We start from the raw sequence: 22577 nt of genomic DNA, 5'->3' as shown, positions 1-22577 counted from the left end.
AAGGTATATTTTATTTAAAAATGGGTCATTTCTTCTTTCTATCTTGTATTAAGGGCTTGGGCTGAGCATAGCTTAGGGCAGGGGTACAGAATCTCTTTCTGCCTGAGGGCCAAATTCCATTTCAGAGAAGCCCCCAGGGCCCACATTCCAGGGGTGGACAGGGACAAAGGCAAAATGGGCATGAAGGCAAAAGGGATGGGTCTGAAGTTACCACAAACACCAGCGTTTTTTATCGTAAAGCTCATACCGCCAATAACTAAGTGTTAGGAGAGGCATTTCAATATTTTAGAATGGCAAAGAAGCGGCACAAAACCCAGGAAACCACCAAACATTCAGGGGTCGAGGGAAAGTGGGTGGGGCCTGGAGAAGGGAGCACGACCCTTCTGGGGAACCCCAGAGAGCTGGATTTGGCTTCTGGGCCCAGAGTTCTCACCCCTGACTTATAGGAATGCCTGTTCCCTTGCAGGTTCCTTGTCTGTAGATCTTCTCAGATGATCCTGCTCAGGGGTCTTCACCTGCTGGGGATTCATTTTGTGGGCTGCATAAAACAGGCCCCATTTCTTTGTGAACTGCTATTGGATAGTATAGAAATGTCGCAAACAAACACATTGTATTGTGCCAAGTTTGCAGAATATGTTTGTTGGGAAGTTCACTAGGCTTGTTTGTTTACAGGTTTATATCTTTGGCCTCCTGTTTCATCAATCTTTTGTGGGAATTCTGTTTTATTTACTACCACTGCCTTGTTGTGGTGAAGGGGCTTGCATAACTCAATGAAGCCATAAGCTATGCCGTGCAGGGTCACCAAGATGGACAGGTCATGGTGGAGAGTCCTGACAAAATGTGGTCCACTGGAGAAGGAAATGGCAACCCACTCCAGTATTCTTGCCAAGAAAACCCCATGGAATGTATCACAAGGCTAAAAGAGATGACGCCGGAAGATGAGCCCCTAAGGTCGGAAGGTGTCCAATATGCTACTGGGGAAGAGCAGAGGGAATTTCCAAGTAGCGCCAGAAAGAGTGAAGTGGCTGGGCCAAAGCCGAAAGAACACTCAGCTGTGGATGTGTCTTGTGGTGAAAAGGAAGTCCAATGCTGTAAAGAACAATATTGTTTAGGAACCTGGAATGTAAGAGCAATGAATCAAGGTAAGCTGGAGGTGGTCAAACATGAGATGGCAAGATTGAACATCGACATCTTGGGAATCAGTGAACTAAAATGGACAAGCATGGGCAAATTTAATTCAGGTGACCATTATATCTACTACTGTGGGCAAGAATCCCTTAGAAGAAATGGAGTAGCACCCATAGTCAACAAAAGGGTGGGTAAAGCAGTACTGCGGTACAATCTCAAAAATGATAGAATGATCTCAGTACGAATCCAAGGGAAACCATTCTACATCACAGTAATTCAAGTCTATGCCCCAACCACTGAGGCCAAAGAAGCTGAGGCTGATCGGTTCTATGAAGACCTACAACACCTTCTAGAACTAACACCAAAAAAAGATGCCCTCTTCATCATAGGGGATTGGAATGCTAAAGTAGGAAGTCAAGAAATCACCAGGATAACAGGCAAGCATGGCCTTGGTGTACAAAATGAAGCAGGACAAAGGCTAATAGAGTTTTGCCAAGAGAACACGCTGATCATAGCAAACACTCTTTTCCAACAGCACAAGAGGCGACTCTACACGTGGACATCACCAGATGGTCAATATCGAAATCAGATTGATTATGTACTTTGCAGCCAAAGATGGAGAAGCTCTATACAGTCAGTAAAAACAAGACCTGGAGCTGACTGTGGCTCAGATCATGAGCTGCTTCTTGCAAAATTTCGGCTGAAATTGAAGAACGTAGGGAAAACCACTAAACCATTCAGGTATGACCTAAATCATATCCCTTATGAATATACAGTGGAGGTGAGGAATAGATTTCAGGGATTAGACCTGATAGACAGAGTGCCTGAAGAACTATGGATGGAGGTCCGTAACATTGTTCAGGAGGCAGCAACTCAATCCATCTCAAAGAAAAAGAAATGCAAGAAAGCAAAGTGGCTGTCTGATGAGGCTTTACAAGTAGCTGAGGAAAGAAGGGAAGCAAAAAGCAAGGGAGAAAGGGGAAGATATATCCAACTGAATGCAGAGTTCCAGAGAAGAGCAAGGAGAGACAAGAAGGCCTTCTTAAATGAACAATGCAAAGAAATCGAGGAAAACAACAGAATGGGAAAGACGAGAGATCTTTTCAAGAAAATCGGAGATCTCAAGGAACGTTTTGTGCAAAGATGGGCATGATAAAGGACAAAGAAGGCAGGGACCTAACAGAAGCAGATGAGATTAAGAAGAGGTGGAAAGAATATGCAGAAGAGCTATACAGGAAAGATCTTAATGTCCCTGATAGCCATGATAGTGCGGTCACTGAACTTGAGCCAGACATCCTAGAGAGTGAAGTCAAGTGGGCCTTAGGAAGCATTATTAACAACAAAGCTAGCAGAGATGACAGTCTTCCAGCTGAGCTATTTAAAATCCTAAAAGATGATGCTGTTAAAGTGCTGCACTCAATATGCCAACACATTTGGAACACTCAACAGTGGCCACAAGACTGGAAAAGGTCAGTTTACATTCCAGTCCCAAAGAAGGGCAATGCCAAAGAGTGTTCAAACTACCGTACAATTGCGCTCATTTCACATGCCAGCAAGGTGATGCTCAAAATCCTACAAGCTAGGCTTCAGCAGTATGTGAACCGAGAACTACTGGAAGCACAAGCTGGGTTTCGAAGAGGCAGAGGAACTAGAGATCAAATCGCCAGCGTTTGCTGGATCACAGAGAAAGCAAGAGAATTCCAGAAAAACGTCTATTTCTGCTTCATTGACTACGCTAAAGCCTTTGATTGTGTGGATCACAACAAAGTGTGGCAAATTCTAAAAGAGATGGGAGTACCAGACCACCTTACCTGTCTCCTGAGAAACCTGTACGAGGGTCAAGAAGCAACAGTAAGAACCAGACATGGAACAACCGATTGGTTCCAAATTGGGAAAGGAGTACGACAAGGCTGCATATTGTCGCCCTGCTTATTTAACTTATATGCAGAGTACATCATGAGAAACGTCGGGTTGGATGAATCACAGGTCGGAATTAAGATTGCCAGGAGAATTATCAACAACCTCAGATACGCAGACGATACCACCCTAATGGCAGAAAGCGAAGAGGATCTAAAGAGCCTCTTGTTGAGGCTGAAAGAGGAGAGTGCAAAAGCTGGTTTGAAACTCAACATTAAAAAAACAAAGATCATGGCATCTGGCCCCATCACTTCCTGGCATATAGAAGGGGAAGAAATGGCAGCAGTGACAGATTTTATTTTCTTGGGCTCCAAGATCATGGCAGACGGTGACTGTAGCCATGCAATTAAAAGACGTTTGCTCCTTGGGAGGAAAGCTATGGCAAACCTAGACAGCATAGTAAGAAGCAGAGACATCACCTTGCTGACAAAGGTCCGTATAATCAAAGCTATGGTTTTCCCAGTAGCAAGGTATGGCTGTGAGAGCTGGACTATAAGGAAGGCTGAGCGCCGAAGAATTGATGCTTTCGAACTGTGGTGCTGGAGAAGACTCTTACGAGTCCCCTGGACTGCAAGGAGGTCAAATCAGTCCATCCTCAAGGAAATCCACCCTGACTGCTCATTGGAAGGACAGATCCTGAAGCTGAAGCTCCAATATTTTGGCCACCTAATGCGAAGAGAAAACTCCCTGGAAAAGACCCTGATGCTGGGAAAGATTGAAGGCAAAAGGAGAAGGGGACGGCAGAGGATGAGATGGCTAGATAGCATCACCGATGCAATGAATATGAACTTGAGCACACTCCGGGAGAGAGCGGAGGACAGGAAGGCCTGGTGTGCTATGGTCCATGAGGTCACGAAGAGTCAGACATGACTTAACGACTGAACAACAACAACAAAGATTTGTATACTGTCCTTCAGCAGAGCTTAAAGGGTGCTTTTAAAAATACAATGAAAACATAAACAGCGTATTTTAAAAAATCATTAATACATTTTATGTGGGGAACGAGAGTCTCTTTATTGCTGTTATCATCATAGTTGTTGAGGTTTCATTCATTTAGGGTGGCTTTAGTGTTGGAAAATTGGTACACAAGTTCAAAGCATAAATCAGTAAGTAGGCAGAAAGAAAGAAAGAAAGAAAGAAAGAAAGAAAGAAAGAAAGAAATTTAGACTGCAGTCCTGTGCACACTTATCTGGGAAGAACAGTGCAATCCCATGCGTATTTGAAAATCCCACTGTGTTCAGTGAGGTTTACAACCAGGGAAGTGTGAGAAGGACTGCAGCTTTAGGCCCAAGAAAACATGGTCTGAGTAAACATGCATAGGACAGGGTTTCACATAAGTATGTATTGGGATGGGAGGGAGGATATAAGACAGTTCTTTCAGGGTTAAAGTACTAATCCCATTATTTGTCTGTCTATGGTTAGTAAAAGCATATTAAATAATTTTAAAAGCCTTACATTCTTGGAATGGGAAACAGATTACCGTCCCCTGCTGTAGCATTGCTGCTGCTGCTTCCTTCACTATCCATACTGTATCCACTCCCAAAGGTACTGGCTGATGAACCAGTGGAGGAGACTGAACTTTCTCCTGGTCGATGGTTGGTAGGCCTTGCTGTACAGAGTAGGAATGATGGGTTACCACATGGGCTACAAAGACATCAGCGTAAGCAATTTAAATAGCACCCAGCTATTCATGAGGCAAGAGCGAAAAGTTCCCACAAAACATTTTACTGGTTGCTATGAATTTTAGTTATTTTATCATATTCTGGATAACCTATGCAACAAGTTGCTTCAAAACAAACTCATAATGCTCCATCTTTATAAATCTGACTTCCTCGGAATTGCTGGAAAACGTAAGCATTGACCAATAATAATGGCATTGCAGAATCAAGGCAAATAGCTCCAACATTTCATTATTGATCAGCTTTTGAGAAAGAGTATACAGTTTAAAAAACAAAACAAAATGAAGACTAAGTCAAAGGTCTGTCAGCCAGCACTGCATACATTATACAGGCTCTATCTTCTCCAGACACCACATAATTACTTGAATATATTTCTCAACTGCTTCTTAAAAGTTTGGATAACCTGTTGGTCACTGTTTTACTCTAAAAATTGGCCTAAGGAAACAATACCAGTCCAATTGTTCTGAACCCAGTGAACACTGTAGCTCATCCCTACTCCCCCACACTAAATGTATATTCTTGCTTATTTTGATAAGAACATGAGAACAGCCATGCTGGATCAGACCAAGGGTCCATCTAGTCCAGCATTCTGTTCACACAGTGGCAAACCACTGCCCATGGGAAACCCACAAGCAGGACACGAGTGAAACAGCACCCTCTCGCCCATGTTCCCCAGCAAATGATGTTCATAGGCTCACTGCCTCTGGTACTGTAAGTAGCACATAGCCATCAGGACTAGTAGCCATTGATGGCCTTTTACTCCAGGAAAGGATGATGTCTCCATTTGGGGCAAATTGAGAAATAATGTGAAAATGCAATATCATACAAAATAAGTCTTGTCAACGATGCACTGCTTTAGTGTACATTTGAATAACACAATTGTCCTGGACAATACAACACCACCAAAGACTAAAACAAAGTGGGCATTATTTAGAAAGGAAATGTAACCATGGCATATCCCACTGTGATTACTTTTAAAATTCAAGTGAAAAGAATATATATATATATATATATATATATGCGCCCCAACTGTGGTTTATATGTTCAACTGTGGTTTCTATCACAGAAGAGTGCTGTGAAGCTCCAAAGCTATGCACACAACTCTTTTCCATATGCCTCAAAAGGTGCAGGTCACAGTCCAATATATTTCCCAAATGGGAATCGTCAGATGTTGCATCTGAGCAATTTCATGAAATTGCATGTCAGCTTAGAAAGGTGGGAGAGTAAATATCGGAAGCAATAGCACTGAAATGTGGCAGCACTTAAAACAGGAAAAGCAGAGCCAAGAGACTAAAGAGCTAAAGATTATTGATGTCTATAGATTGAGCAGTGGGAGGACGGGTTGTTAGGTCCTTGAAAATTGTTGGGGTTTTTTGCGGGGTCAATTTACAAAGTCCATTTAATTTTTTTCCCCTGGGAATTAGGTACTGGGAAACCTATTACAAAGAAGCTTTATTGGGCGGTTAATTTATTTACTTTGTGAAGGATCCTTGTAAACTAACGACAGAAGGTGACAGAGAGGTTCTGGTTGTTAAAACGGCTCTGCCTTGGAAAGGATCATATTAACTTTTTCTGCACAGTCATCATGGCTGCCCTAAAATAAATTCAGTAGCAAAATATCTCCCACTAAATGTAGAGTTAAAGCACAAGGTTAGGAAAACTGAAATATCAAAACTGCATGGAAATACAAAATGGAGCAATACTTTAACACTACAATGAAAAAGTGTGATGTAGATCCAGGTTTGGATGACACGACAGCCTACCGTGGGTAAATTAACCCTTGGAGCATCACGGTGTATACCGTCCACCATTATGAATGTAAGCCCCAGTTGGGGGTTGTTGTGGCTTGTTGTGCTATCCAACACAACAGGGGTTATTTGAAGGTTAACAACACTTGCATCACCCATGGTCTGTTTTAGGGTTATGCAAGGGTTGTTTAACCCTCAGATAATTCCCGCTGCCTGGGTTCGGATGACATGACAAGCCATGGAAACCCAGCTGGGGCCTGCATGTTCATAATGGCGGTTGGCATGTGTCATGACTCCTCATGGGTATATTAACCCATGAAGGACTGTTGTGTCATGCCTGGGTTCAAATCCTGACTCAACCATGAAGTTCACTGGATGGTTTTGGCACGTCGGTGTCTCTTAGCCTTATCTATTTCACAGGATTGAAAGAACTCATGTGTGCCACTCTGAGCTCATTTGAGGAAGTGCAATGTAGAACTGTGATAAATAAGTAACGTTATGTAGTCAGTCCCACAAACCACCAGTAATTTGGACACCGCATTTACAGTGCACAAATGATTACATCAAATAATGGTTTACAGCTGGTATTTATGACATTAAGGCACATGCTTGTTTTTGGTGGGTTCATGTTATGGGAAATACACACTGGCTCGGTTCACACACAACTATGGGTTAAACAATCTCTAGTTAGTTGGGGCCACATGGCCGCAAGTCAGAACACTGCCTCCTCCCCTCTCACACCAATCCCACTTTGCATCAGCTTTCATAAACAACCCAGGAACGCAACATCCAAACCCAGAACACTTAGTTTTTGAGGGACAAATAACCCATAGTTTCAATCATGAACAACCCATGAATTAGTGTTACATATGAACCAGGTCGCTGTCAGAATATGAACGGTCAATCATGTAGTGAAACTGTGGTAGTACATGAAATTGATGTAGTAAAGTCACCTTGTGCAAAGTAATTAGAACAGAGAGCTTTGGCTATTGGGCGGTATAGAAATGAAATAAATAAATAAATATAGAAATGAAATAAATAAATAAACTTGGTGAACACTGATTTCCAAAAAGGTTACTTTGTCTGTATAATATAATATAAATTCTGGCCTCAGTTATTAAAATAAATCAGTCATCATGTTACAGAAGCTAATAACGCTCTTCCACAGTTTAGCACATGGAAGGGATGAGCACCACAGAGAATCTATTCAAACTTCCAGTATTTTGTAGCCTTGAAATCCCTTAGGTATGCAAACCTAGAGTTTGTACCTTGAGAGTTAGTGCCTTATAGAGTTGATAGCTAAAAGCATGTTCACCTATCTCTGTGGCTCAGCATACTTTCCAAGGCACAATTAGCTTGTTTATCTCTCTCCACCTTCACAGCAGAAGGATTGATTGCTAAATCCTGATTTTGGTTGAGGAGAAGCCCCGGTCTTTTTTGTAATACCTTTTCAAGGAGGTACTGGCCCGATTTGCACAATCACAGGGTTGTTAAGAAGCTCATGTCAACAAGTGACCCTGGCTGGGTTGGCACAACATGACAAGCCGCTCCACCCAGGATAATAATGCTAATTCTCCCAGCATGCACCTGGGGGTGGGGGAGATAAGCCATCGTGGCTTATTTCCCCCTTTGTGACCATGCGAACCCAGTCAATAGCTTAAAACACATTACCTCAGCTTGAAACGAAGACTGAATTCACGGACGTTTTTCATATTGTGATTGCAACCAATACAGTAGCACCTAATTATCTGAAGCTTCCGTCACAGGTTAGCTTCTTCAATATGTTGGGATGTAATAGCCACCAGTGGGAGAGAGGTTTAGTGTGAATCAGTATATCACCACAGCTTTATTCAGGCATTTTTCTCCCCATGCAAATAGCATCACATCGAGAGACAGTGGGGCTGCCTGCTAACCCCACCCTGCTGCTGCATCCCCTACTGGTCCCATCCCCACAACTATCCACATGTGGGGGAAGGCCTGCAGGGGGAAGCAGGCCAAATGCGTATGTATTGTCCCCATGAGATGAAACCCTCATTGGACATGTTTGGCCTGCTTTCCCACTTGAGACCTTCTCTTAATGTGGGGGAGTGGGTCTGGCAGGAGACATAGCAGGGTGGGGTTAGAGCATGCAGCATGAGAATTGGGTATATCAAGTGGTCAACTGATCCAGCATAAAACCTACCTCAGTTTGGGCTCATACCTGATGCTCTGCTGAGACACACTGGCATTACCCTTCCCAGTAAACTCTCAGGGCCATTACTGATGTGGCAATAAATGGTGGGAAGGCGAAGCATGGCCAATTTGTGTTTTCTGTTCCCTGGGTTTCTCTGTCATGTCCAAAAGGGAATTTTCGCATCTCCTATTCTGAGGAGATATACAAGTTCCTGAAGCAGAGACACAGCAGGTAGCTTGAGCATCTTCCTGGCTTGGAGAGAGGCAAAACCTCTTCTTCAGACATGATAGAGAAGAGGTGGGTACAAGAAACACACCAATTGTGTGCCTTGTCCTTCCAACGGCTCCCATTTACCATGCCTGAAATGCCTCGCAGAAATAAACATTAGAATGGATATTATCCTTTTCAGCATTTGCTTCCATGGAGTACTAGTCTTTGTCTTCAGCTTCCAAGGAACTACTTTATCCTGAAACATACCACAAAACCTACGGTAAAGACCTAGACTCTTTCTGAGACAAACTAGAAGACTCCTGAATGCTGACATAGCCTTATGTTTCATATGAACAGTGTTTCTTGTTATTCTTTTTCCTGCTGTGAATTCCCACAGTCCCTAAACTGGACTTCTCACATATGAAGACACAATAAATGATAACAACAGCAATGATGCTGTGTCCAAGTTGAAATTCTGGTGTGCCATGATAGGCTTTCATCATACAAAAAGAACGGTTTAATCATGCTCCAGCAGATCAGGTTAAATGCATGCCATTTAGTAGGCAACGTGAGCATAGTTAATCCAATTTTTGAGAGACCAGGGAGTTTCCCTACATCAGAACGTTCTATAATTTAGACTTTGCACAGCCTTTCAAAATAAGCAATAAGTAAGGTAAGACTGGGAAAGGCTTTTCCAGCCCAAATGAATGTTGCAGAGAGGACTGAAGAAATAATTTCAAAGTGTTGTGAATTAGCAGACATGGCAAGAAGGCATTTGGTTAAGGCTAACTCCTTGGCCGTGTCTTTCTGCTCACCTCCTTCAGGCTTGGCCGGTCCATCGGACATCACTTTCCTGAGGGCTAGTTGGCTTTGGTCTTTGTTGTCACTGGCTGGTGGAGGCAGATTGTCAGACTGAGTTCTTTGAATTGGGAGGACTCCTGCTATGCTGTGTCTGTGCTGCTTCCTTGCGTGATTAGACTGACCGCTTTTATGTGCTGTGGCAGTGTGGGTGAAATGGAAACCCAGAGTATGTATCCTCAGATGGAACCAGCTTAAATGTTAGTCATGCAAACAGAAGTGGGGAATTTTCTTTTCTGTATTTAAATAGGTAAGTGTCTTTGCACACCAAAGAGACATCACATGCACAGCATTAAAGGGTAATTAAAACTGGCTGTTTCTTTTTAATTAAAATAAAAGGATGAAGAAGACAGAGAGAATTTTATTCCTGCTTTCTGCGTTACGCAGCGGTGACTGTATGACACACCAAATAATCATGAAGACAAACACAGCGACACCACAATTGGATTATATTAATTTGCCAGTGACTAAATCCTCAACCTGTAATTCTGTGAGAGGATGATTTACACATGGAGGGTTATGGAAGAGTTGTAATTGTTAAACCTCTTCACAGTCTAAAAAAATAAATAAAAATCAAATCCGCCCCTGATATAATGTAGACCCCAGCCGAGGTAATGATAGGGCTGTTAACATTACCAATATCTAATTTCCTCAGTAACAGTCTATATTGTAATGTCTGTAGTACTACAATAATCCTGTTGGTTTAAGAAAATATCTCAAGGTTGTTGCTTTTAATAATCCTGCCAAAAGAGCAGAACCATTGCACAACTAAGCCATTTTAACTGAAGTCTTATAGCCGTAAGGCTTTTGAGCCCCGGATTGTGTCACTGCCCAATATATCTTTCTCATTTGCTTTCTGATGTTAGCAGCCTGCTTTCCTAGGTAAGCTCCCTTACTGGGAGGCTAGAAACCAACTGTATGAAGTTTGGATTATGGTTGAGGTATTTAGTGGCACCAAAGTGACAACACACAACAGAACTTTTCCACAAGATGTGCAGAGCTGTGGAATATCGAACAAATGGGGACAGTAGCAGAGAAACAGCCAGTTTCATGGCATTCTATGTAAATAAAAGAGGATTTCTAAATAGGAAGAATATATTGTATTTATATGTATTTACACACAGACATACAGAAAGAACACTGAACAAGTGGAACACACAATGTGCCAGAGCAGAAAGAAAAGCCCAGCAGGGAAAGGACAGCAAAGGGGGGTCAGGGGAGGGAGGAAGGCAACAGATGAACATTAAGCTGCCATGCTGAGGAATTTTATTTGCGTCTTTTACTTGGTTGAAGGCGGAGCTGCTGGACAGCTGCTTCGGCTGCGGCGATGGCTGCCCCAGCGTCTTCGAGGTGCGTTTGAGTGACACTGGTTTTGCTTTGGCTGCGGGATGGTCCATGAGAACGTAGGTGTCCTTCAGAAGAAGATTTGGAGCTTCCTGGACTGCTGTGGGACTTCTCAATGGTAGGCATCTGCATGTCTGGGAGTTGGAAACATTACGCTTAATATCCTGCATTGATTGTATAATTATAATCTGATTATGTAATTGATCCTCATTTCATCCCAGAGTATATGGCCCAGGGGAAGTAAAATGGATGCCATCATGAGCCAAGGGTTGGCATTTCCCACTTGCTCTGTTCTCCTGCTCTGTTCCTTAAACACGCCACCTTCATGTTTTCCTTATTTGGTGCCTGGAAGACCTGGCAGGAGAACACCATAGGCAAGGGAATGATGATGCTTTGAAACTGAGGGCACGATGATCGTTCGGACAGAAAGAAGAAAAAAAAGGGGACTGAAAATGAGAGACAGGAAGAGGCTTTTGAATAGAATCAGGTGTGCTACTTTGGATGGGCTTTTGGGTCTGTAGGCGTTGCGGCCTTAAATTTGAAAGACAATGAGATGTTGAATGAAGGACAACGGATTTTTTTTTTACTGCATGGTTCACCCTTCAAACATATTTTAGTATTTTGTTTATTTTATATAAGATATGTTATTCTATTTTTGCAAATAAAGTGAGCTGAAATGAGAGAAAAAACACAATTTTGTTGGATTTATTTTGGCTTTGGCAGGTGACTTCCCAATTCTGCATTAATGAAAGCTTTCTGGGCTCAGCTTAGAAGGGCTTTCTAAGTTCCAGAAGCTGAGTCAATCAGCATATTAATAAATATTGTAGGGCTTTTTCTTGTTGTAGGACCTCAAATACCAGCATATTTTAGCTTAAACCCTTTACTCCCAGGAACTAAGTCTTAGGAGAAGAATTTCAGCCTTTTAGAATTGGGGGTGGGGGGGACAGTGCAAAAGCCAGGAAACAACCAAATGATCAGCAATCATAAGTAAGGGGGCATTGCCATGTGGAGAACCCTGGAGAGCCAGATTGGGACACCAGGCGGGTCGGATTTGGCCCACAGGCCTGAGGTTTCCCACCTCTGTCCTAAAGGAAGGGACGGTTTTGGCCTTCAGCCCATACCATTGTAGACCATAGATGAAACCTTATAATCCTTAAACATAACATTACTTGCAGGTGGAAGGCTGAGGCACATGAAGACTAAGAAATACATTCTATAGAATTGTAGTGCAAGGGATTGTCCTGAGAATTATAAATGTTTCTTGCAGATGATTTCTGACAAAACACACACTTAGGCAGTGGCATTACAATGGCATGCATGCATGCATTTATTTATTTATAACATTTATATACCACTCCACATCTAAACAGATTCCAGAGCCTTTATTTATTTATAACATTTATATACCACTCCACATCTAAATAAATAGATTCCAATAAAAGATAAAAGAAATAAAACTCAATATTAAACTTTAAAAAACAAAACAAAATACCAATCAAAACGGTGGCTGATCAATCGGGGAAGGCTTGCTGAAATAAAAATGTCTTCAACAGGCACTGGAAACAAAACAACGTTGGTGCCTGCCTGATATTCAGAGGCCAGGAATTTCACAGAGAGGGAGCTACCACACTGAAGGCTCTGTTCTGGATTGGTTCCAACAGGGCTCTACGTCCATGCAGAACCACAGCAGCACCGCATCTGAGTAACTGGACAAGTTGGTAAGGAAGAAGGTGCTATCTCACGTATCCTGGTCCCAAGTTGTTTAGGCCTTTGTACATAACTACGAATGCCTTAAACCTAGGGATGTCAGAGAATTCCACGACGGATCTCAGTGAGGCCGAATGCCAGTGCATTTGGCCCCCCAAAATCCGTCGCGGAATGAAGCCCCCAGCCCCCCAACCCACGAAAGGCGCGCGAGATGAAGTCCCCGCTGCCCCCAACCCACAAAAGGTGCGTGAAACGGAGCACTTACCTGCTCCCGTCTGTGCTGCTTTGCGAATGGCGGCCGTCCTGCGGCCGCCATTCGCTTCCTCTTCATAGCCATGATAGGCTACGTAAATACTTACGTAGCCTATCACGGCTAATGCAGGGACGCCATTTGCGTCCCTGCGGAGGCTGTGATAGGCTATGTAAGTATTTACATAGCCTATCACGGCAGGGGGAAAAAACCCCAGCGTACGCAAAAGGCGGCGGCTACCGCCATTTGCGTACACTGGGTTTCCCCCCCTGCCGTGATAGGCTATGTAAATATTTACGTAGCCTATCATGGCTAAATACAGGGACGCAAATGGCGGCGGCTACGACAGCTGCCATTTGCGTCCCTGCAGGGCTGCCCAGCGGCCGGATGTCCGGCTGTGGGTGGCCAGAGCCGGCTGGCGGCTCTGCGGCTTGGCCATGGAGCGGAGCCAGCCAGGCAGGATTCCGGGAGGGAGGACTGGATCGCCTCCCCCCCCATCGAGGATTCCGGGGGGAGGGACAGAGCACCTCCCCCCCCAGTGGAAACAGAATGGAACGGAAGGTAAGTGTTCCGTCCATCCCTACTTAAACCTGGCCTGGTAGCAAAAAGGCAGCTGGTGCAGTTCCCTCAGCAAAGGAGTTACATGTTGAAAAGAGGGCAGCTCCTGACAACAGCCAAGCTGCTGCATTCTGTACTAGCTCCAGCTTCTGGACCAGTCCCAAGGGCAGCCCCACATACAGCACATTGCAGTAATCCAGTCTTGTGGTTACTAATGCCTGTACCACCATGGCCAAGTTATCCCTGTCCAGGAGAGGCTGTAGCTGGTGAACCAGCCAAAGCTGGTAAAAGGCATTCCAAGCTGCTGTGGCCACTTGGGCCTCCAGCAACAATGATGGATCTAGGGGTATCCCCAGACTATGGACCTGATCTCTCAGAGGGGGTGCAACCCCATCCAGAACAGGCAATGAGCCTATCTCCCAGACCTGGGAACCACTCACCCACAGGGCTTCCGTCTTGCCAGGATTCAGCTTCAGTTTATTGGCCCTCATCCAGCCCATTACTGAGTCTAGGCACTGATCCAGGACTTGCACAGTCTCACCTGATTCAGATGTCACAGGGTGATAGAGCTGCGTGTCATCAGCATACTGATGGCATTTAGCTCCAACTCCCCTAATGACCGCTCCCAGCAGCTTCATATAGATGTTAAACAACACTGGGGACAAGATGGTACCCTGCGGCACCCCATAGCTCAATTGCCAAGGGGCCAAGAAATAGTCACCCAAGGTTACTCTCTGCAACATTGGCCCCATAGGTAGGACCAGAACCATTGTAGCACAGTGCCTCCAATACCCATCCCTTGGAGTCGATCCAGGAGGATACCATGGTTGATGGTATCAAAAGCCGATGAGGGGCCAAGCAGAATTAACAGGGTTGCACTCCCCCTGTCCCTCTCTTGATAAAGGTCATCCATCAGGGTGACAAAGGCTGATTAGGTCCTATAACCAGGTCAAAACCCAGACTGGAATGGGTCTAGACAATCAATATCCTCCAAGAGTTCCTGCACCTGCTTGCCATGACCCGCTCAAGTACCTTTCTTAAGACAGAGGTATTCACGAGTGGGCGGTAGGTGTCAATGACCATTGGGTCCAGAGTGGGTTTCTTCAGGCTACTGCCTTCTTAAGGACAGCAGGGGCCATCCCCTTCATGTAAGGATGCATTTAACAATCCCTGGACCCACTGAGTCATACCCCCGCAGCTGGCTTTTATTAACCAGGAAGGGCAAGGGTCGAGAGGGCACGTGGTCAGTCACACTGCTGCAAGCACCTTGTCTGCATCATCAGGCCGCAGCTACTGAAATGGATCCCACAAAGTCAGACACTTCGACTGGAGCTGCGCTAATAGCAATGTCAAGTTTGCTGCTCCCCAGTATACCAAGGAGCAGATTGGGCTCTAGAGCACCAGAGAGGGCATTTGGGTGCAACTGAGTCAATAACTTTCCAGATCTCACCATTCCACAGTGAGACTAAAGCCTCAGCTGGATCACCAGCTCTCTCCACTGGAAAATCCCCAAGCGTGTTCAGAAATCCATAGGATTCCATCAGTCTCCTGGGGCGGACCATCTGAATGGGTCCCCCACCCCGGAAGGAGGGACGTAACGCTGTGAGTTAAAATCTCACCAGGAAATGGTCTGACCATGACAATGCAGTTACTCCTCCCCTCCTGTTTCACACTACTCATCTCACAGCTTGGAGCAAAGACCAAATCAAGGGTATGTCCCCCTTCACGTGTAGACAAACTGACAAACTGAGACAGTCCCATAGTTGTCATGGAGACCATGATGTCCTGAGCTGGAGCTCCAGGAGGACCAGCCTCAGCATGTTAATTGAAAGCACCCAGAACCACAGTCTGGGGTTCCTCCAACACCACACTTGAGACCACCTCTGCCAGCAGTCAGGGAGGTTGCTGGGCAGCAGGGTGGGTGGCGCACCAGCAGCATCCCCGACCTGTCTCTATGGCCCAACACCAGGTGCAACCCCTCAAGGCCTGCTCCAAGGTGGTGTGGCTTCCTGGTGAGAGAGATGTACGTTCTGTAAACCATGATGACTCCCTCCCTTGCCCCCAGGCCTCCAGCCTATGCTGGTGCGACACTAAATATGCAGGCGGGCAGAGCTGGGTCAGATCGGGCCCACATAGCTCACACACTCAAGTCTCAATAATACATGCCAGATCAGCCCTCTCCTCCATGCTTACATCATGAATGAGTATGGTCTTGTTGTGGACTAACCTGGCATTAAATAGCAGCATTGCAAGACATAAGAACATAAGAGCCATACTGGATCAGACCAAGGGCCCATCTAGTCCAGCATTCTGTTCACACAGTGGCCAACCAGCTGTCGACCAGGAACCTACAAGCAGGGCATGAGCGCAACAGCACCCTCCCACCCATGTTCCCCAGCAACTGGTGTGCATAGGATCACTGCTTCTGGTACTGGATGTAGCACATGGCCATCGAGACTAGTAGCCAGCGATAGCCTTTTCCTCCAGGAATTTGTCTAACCTCCTTTTAAAGCCATCCAAACTGGTGGCCATCACTACTTCCTGTGGTAGTGAATTCCATAGTTTAAGTATGCGCTGTGTGAAGAAGTGCTTCCTTTTATCTGTCCTGAATCTCCCATCAATCATCCTGTCCCCAGGTTCTAGCATTTTGAGAGAGGGAGAAAAATGTCTCCCTTTCCACATCCTCCATACCATGCATAATTTCGTAGACCTCTATCATGTCTCCTCTTACCCTCCTTTTTTCCAAGCTAAACAATCCCAGCTGTTGTAACCTTCTCTCATAGGGGAGATGCTCCAGCCCCTTGATCATTTCAGTTGCCCTTTTCTGCACTTTTTCCAGCTCTACGCTACCCTTTTTTAGGTATGGTGACCAGAACTGTACACAGTATTCCAAGTGTGGTCGCACCATAGATTTGTATAGGGGCAGTATGATGTTGGCAGCTTTACTCTCAACCCCTTTTCTAATTATGCCTAACATGGAGTTCGCCTTTTTTACAGTGGTCACACACTGGGCTGTCAATTTCATTGAGCTGCCTGCCAGAACCCGAAGATCTCGTACTTGGTCGGTCACTGCTAGGTCAGATCCCATCAGGCTATACTTGAAGTTGGGATTTTTTGCCCCAACATGCATCACTTTACACTTGCTTACATTGAATTGCATTTGCCATTTAGATGCCTATTCTCCCGGTTTGAAGAGATCCTTTTGGAGCTCCTCACAATCCCTTTTTGTTTGGGAGAGCTCAGTGGATGAGCTCTAGGACTCAAAGCCCCTAGCCCCTGTCTCTCATCCAAGGTAGACAGCAGCTCATGAACAGCAAGGGCAGAACACAGATACAGCTCTATTGTCAGGTGATTTCCAGGAACAACTCCGCCCGCCCACACAACAACCAACCAACCAACCAACCAAAACTAAAATGGCTCAGAAACAGCACTCTGCCTCAGCCTGGTGAATCTCTGGCAGATATTTCCACTCAGCAAGTGATGCCAGCCCAAGAAACTGGGAGGATTGCTGGGAGGTGGGGGTGGGCAGTGGTTAAAAGCAATAAACAGCCCTCTTTTACTATCAGGGCAGTATTAGACATTATAAAAGACATGGAACTGCCACCACTCTGCATCTCTTTGTCCCCATTTCTCCTCCCCTGCCTCTTATGCCAATTATGTGACATGGGGCTATTAACATAATATGAAATGCATTATATTAATCCCCCCTCCCACCTCACATAATTGGCTGTCAATAGCAGGGGAGGAGAAATGCATAGCATGACGACAGCTTTGTGTCTCTTGTGAAGAAAGACACATGAATACACACATACACACACTAATAATTTCCTACCCTTTGATGGGTCAGGGAAAATCCCATGACTTCTGCTCTTGATGACAGATGGTTTTGGGGACTGCTGGCTACTTTGTCCAGAATGGGATTTCCCATGATCAATGCTTTCACTCTGTTCCTTCAGAGCATACCACCGCGGAGTATTGTCCAGTTGAGAGGCACTCGATAGCTCAATTAATACCTGTGTGGTGAAACACAGAATAAATTATTTAATAAATATCCAGTGTTGTAAGGGATCTGATCTTGATCTGACTAATCTGCATGTATACCTGGTCAAAACAGAGGAGTTTCTCTGGTCAAAACTAGGTTCTGAGAACTACATCCTGTATACTATACACTGACAAAGGCAGTTCGGGGTGTGGGGGGAAGGGTGGAGAGCTAAAATAATTTCTTTCTTTTCTTCCTTTCCATTTTCTCCATATTTGGCTGTGGAGATCAAGGCTGTTGTTTGGGGACCAAAAGGCTGTTGCTGTCATTGTCGTCATCAATATTATTGCTGTGCCATTAATGTACATGGCATTTACAAAGTAACATAATCAAGAAGACATGTCCCTATTCTGAGTTTTCAAAATAAATTTTGACAGAGGGGGACACAACGGCAGAGAAGAAGAAAGAGAGAGAGGAAAAAGTAACAGGGAGGACTTAAGCATGAATGTAGCCATACACACTTAGGATTAGTTTCTGTAGGTGGAGAGGACTAAAGAGTTAAGGCAAAAGCTTCACAGAAAAGGTGGCTTTTGAGGATGGTGTTTGAGAATGCTCCAAGCATAAGGGGAAGCAAGGGAGAGGTTGCACAGTCATAACTATGGTTTGTCAATTCAGCCATCCCACCAAGCCAGGGTTAGCGCAACCTGTGGTTTGCAAACTCCAATTTGCCCTCCAATCACAAACCATGGTGCCAATTCAAGCACCACACCAATCCGTAGTTAAGTCTCATTAAACATGGTTTAACATGATGTCTGGATTGAGCCAGAGTGGGCACCAATTCTCACAATGGCAGTGACTGGAGAAATCCCATAGGCATTGCTGCGGATTATCTGATCTTCCCTGTTTCTCTGCAGTAGCATGTATCTAGGAAATATCAGAATTACTCTCTGGATGAAAAATGTATCCTGTGTATCTACCCTTAGTTGACTATCATGTTGAGTGAGGGAAGGCAGAGAAGCAAGAAAAATGGGGAATTCACCTCACCAAGGAAGTCATTGGAGGAGAATCTATCATAGTCCCAGACAGTAACTTCCAGGGTTTTCTTCTTCAGCTGCAGTTAAAATCAAAAGATAATTAATTTCAGTCCCCATCATGAATTTGGCATCCAATCCATAAACATGCTCTTCTTGTTGTCCCCTGCCTGTGCCCCCTGATCTTTTTCAATATGACAGCCAGGCAATTATTGTCCTCCCATCAACCTTGGACTTGGAAAATTCATTTCAGGTAAAGCTGAAATTTGATATTCAAGACAGATGAGCTCAGCCTAGGTTCTGTGGATCCTGGAAGAGCTATTTGCCCAAGCTTGGCTGTGCTCCCAATATAAATTCCACACCATGACTTTTAAAAAGTTGATAGCATCTATCTGTCTTCCTGCAGCGCTCAGCACCAGTGAGTAGATTTTACTGTGTTCTAGGCAAAGTCAAAATGCATTGGTATTCACAGTAAGGCATGGCTCAGTAAGTTTAAAAGAACATTTCAGATAGGGCTTTAGAGATCTCCTTCCAACTTTATTTTAGGTTTGAGGATAGCATATCAACACCTCTTGACGTGAGGATTAAGAGGGTTCCTCATACATCTAGAGTGCATCAGCACATTGTGCGCATTACAAAACATCTGTCAAAAAGATAACTATTGTCGTTTGATCTGTTCCCAATACTGCTTCATTAAATGACTCAGCCATTCCTAGTCATAAACATAACAATTTCATAAGACAAAAGACTTGCTACCTTGCATATTTTCTTCTGTTCCTGGTAACTTAAAGCTAGAACAGTTCAAACAAAATGACGGCCCACATGGCCAACCATTTGCCAAGAGGTAATTTCACATGCTGTGCATAATACTTGGTAAGCTGGACTTCTTTAGTGTCCTATCGAGTGGTGAGAAAATTGTTACTGTACTTTTAACCCACACTTTTGCACCTAATCAGAAATCTAGAGGAGTAGGAGAACAGTACAATTAATTCTCCTCACCACCACAGCACAGGGTCAAATTACACGTTGTGTTAAAAATGTTTTTAACTAACATACTGAGAACTGGCCACATCTCTTTCTTTAGAAAAGGAAGGAACAGAGAGTCCCGATTCGTATTGGGACTGTGGCACCTCACAGAGGGTTAAACTTCTCACCACACTGTTTTCCCACCGAAAATTAGGGATGTCGGAGAATTTCTCCACGAATCTCTGGGAGGCTGAATGCCAACACATTCAGCCCCCCGAAATTGGTGGAGAAATGGTCTGCCCCCCTGCCCCCCCCGGGATGGGACTTACCTCGTGCGAATGTCCCTCACGGCGGCAGGTCCCGGCGGTGGTTCGGCGGCGGTTCGGCGGCGGCGGCGGCTGGTCTTCCGACCGGCTGCTGCCGCCGCCATTTCCAAGTAAAAAACAAAAAACAAAAACGTGATAGGCTACGTAAAGATTTACGTAGCCTATCACAGCTGACTTTGGAAAAAAAAAAGCGCATACTAAAAGGGCATAGCGTTGCCCTTATTTTCGCCGTAGTCTACGTAAATCTTTACGTAGACTACCCATGCCAAAATAAGGAACGTAAATGGCGGCGCCCATGGGTGCCACCACTTGCGTATGCATTTTTTTCCCCCAAAGTCAGCCGTGATAGCCGCTATCACTTTTTTTTTTTTTTTACTTCTTCCCCACAGAAGAACTTTCGCGGCCGGAGAGGCGGGGCGCCCCCACGGCCAGAATTTCGGTGGGGAGGGATGGGGCGCCTCCCCCCCGGCCAGAATTTTGGCGGGGAGGGACGGGGCGCCTCCCCACCCGCCAAGAATTTCGGGGGGAGAAACGGAGCGCCTCCCCCCCACCGCGAAGCAAGCTGCGGGACCAGGCAAGGGACTTTCGTCCATCCCTACCGAAAATTACCCCCCTCTCCATGCTGCTGTTCACCCTCAAAGTTTGGAGGAGGAGGAATTTTCAGTAGGAAAGAGTCAGGGCATTCCTCATTCATCGGGTTGAGCAGCCCAGCTTCAAACAGCTCCTTAAGAAAGAGATGTGGCAAGTTCTAACATTAAAAACGAGTGAGTTCTAACATAAAAAAATGAGCCAGTTCTAACATTAAAAAATACCTTTGACACAACACACAGCTGGTCAGGGTATCAAATGGTTATATGTACCACTTAGTAAACCACCATTCATCTTGAGAGCCATGTAGTGGTTAAAACATGCACCTAACTGGATAATCTTGGGCCAGTCACAGGTTTGTTATGGGGAAAAAACAGGGAGGGGAGAAAGGCAGGATATAAATGAAATAAATAAGTAATATAATATACACTCCCCTACTTAATGACATCCAAATCAGTTTTTTCTTCAAATGTTAGCCAGCCTCAGCTGAATGTTACCCCTCAGTTGGGTGACTGCCTCCCACGGTCCCACCTCACCTTAGCCTACTTCTCAGGTAGTGCAGCAACTGCAGAGCTCCTCCCACCCTGGGTTAGTGGGCTGAAATAAAAAAACATAGCAGAGACCACAGTCTCGGGACAGGTGAAAGATTCCTCCAAAGGAAATGTTTAAAATACTTTGCGTTTGGATTCTTTAAAATAATATATTTCTCCTTGGAAAGGAACTCAGCACAAGCTCAGAGTGTCATGCTCCCGCTGGAGGAATCCTCTGAGGAGGAACTGGCCCTCCCAGATATGGACAATGCCAAGGAGACACCCATGTCAGGAGATCTGAGGGAGTCTGGGCCCTCAGAAGAGATCACCGCTAGTCCATCCCTGCAAGAGGAGGGGAGTTCCGCCTCTGAGGCAGAGGCTGGGTGACCACCTAGCCCGAGAGAGAGTTGTTGCGTCAAGAGGCGGGCCAATAGGGCTCCTCTGAGAAGGAGTGCTCGATTACAAAGAAGGACTCCTCAGGAAGAAAGGACTCCTTGTAAGCAAGGCCCTCCTCCGACCAGGACTTTTGCCAGAGGGCCTGTAACTCTAACCCACCCCAAATGCCTGCCTGAACAACCACGTTCTTAATGCGTGGCGGAAGCTCATTAAAGAGGGGGCATGGCGGAGTTCCCTAGGGAGGGAGTTATCCCCAAGAGCATGGAGGAGATGGGACCAGTGCACCAGTTCCATGCATAGGTCCATCCTCTGAAACATTGTCTGAACTACCTGTCTGTTTATGCTTAAATCTCATTTTGGGACATTTAAAAGAAAGGGGTAGTATCCTGCAGAATATAAGGCATGTGGAAGATGAAACTATCTTTTAAAATAACCTTTTGAGCCTTTCCCTTCTAACTCATTAGTCTCGTTAAATACTAGATATGAAATAGATCTGCAACAGAAGCCTTATTCATGCATTACTTGCATGCAAGGCATTCATGTGCAGCGCGGTGTGGCAGAGCAGGGGAATCTTTCATATTTGCATCAAGTTATCCCTGCTGCTCAATTAGGACGTTCTATAATCAAATGCCTCCAAGAGAATTCTGGAATTAAAAATGAGATCCCAGTGCCTAATACAACCTAGGTTACCCTTCTGACCTGGGAGTAATTAAGATGTCTCATCTCTGAGGTCTGCCAGATGACAGACAGTAGTACCACGCCATTAGCGATAGATCCTTCGTCCCCTTTACTGATTAGAAAGGAATCCAGATAAGGAGGTGCCAATGTTAAATTTAGGGTTTACACTTTCATGTAGCAGGGTTAAAGAAAGTATCATAAAACAAGTAGCTACATAATGAGGCCAGATTAGGCCATCTGATAAGTTACTAAAGAGTTTCATTCCAGATCATAAATCTAATGAAATATATATGAGATAACAAGCTTACAAGACAAGATGATATCAAGGAAATATGTTTGTGTCAAAAACATACCTGTAAGATGTCAAAGAAAGCTATGATGTTTGCATAAGTATGTTATGAGCATTAACCTCGACAAGGAGCTTCAAAATTTGATAATCTTATTTGGACATATGAAGATTTAAAGTAGAAATGTTCCCTTTGGAATTCTTAGGTAAGAAATATTATTTATT

General features: G+C 44.7%; 1 protein-coding gene across 2 annotated transcripts in view; it reads right to left on the bottom strand.

Moving 5' to 3' along the window:
* PCLO (piccolo presynaptic cytomatrix protein) overlaps positions 1 to 22577 on the bottom strand; it is a 424050-nt gene that overhangs the window by 48100 nt on the left and 353373 nt on the right. Inside the window, exons 19-24 of one of the 2 annotated variants that reach the window (XM_084811197.1) lie at positions 18591 to 18662; positions 17405 to 17585; positions 10997 to 11191; positions 9904 to 9906; positions 9671 to 9850; positions 4501 to 4654 (exon numbers count right to left, since the gene is read on the bottom strand). In XM_084811197.1, coding sequence (XP_084667323.1) covers positions 4501 to 4654; positions 9671 to 9850; positions 9904 to 9906; positions 10997 to 11191; positions 17405 to 17585; positions 18591 to 18662 — 785 coding nt within the window. The remainder of the gene's footprint in view (positions 1 to 4500; positions 4655 to 9670; positions 9851 to 9903; positions 9907 to 10996; positions 11192 to 17404; positions 17586 to 18590; positions 18663 to 22577) is intronic. The other variant, XM_084811198.1, reaches the window with a different exon arrangement.

Source organism: Heloderma suspectum, chromosome 7 (genome assembly GCF_057233095.1).
Source record: "Heloderma suspectum isolate Gila_16-S chromosome 7, 16-S_ref, whole genome shotgun sequence".
Taxonomy (NCBI): domain Eukaryota; kingdom Metazoa; phylum Chordata; class Lepidosauria; order Squamata; family Helodermatidae; genus Heloderma; species Heloderma suspectum.
This window is presented reverse-complemented; position numbering and strand designations above follow the sequence as displayed.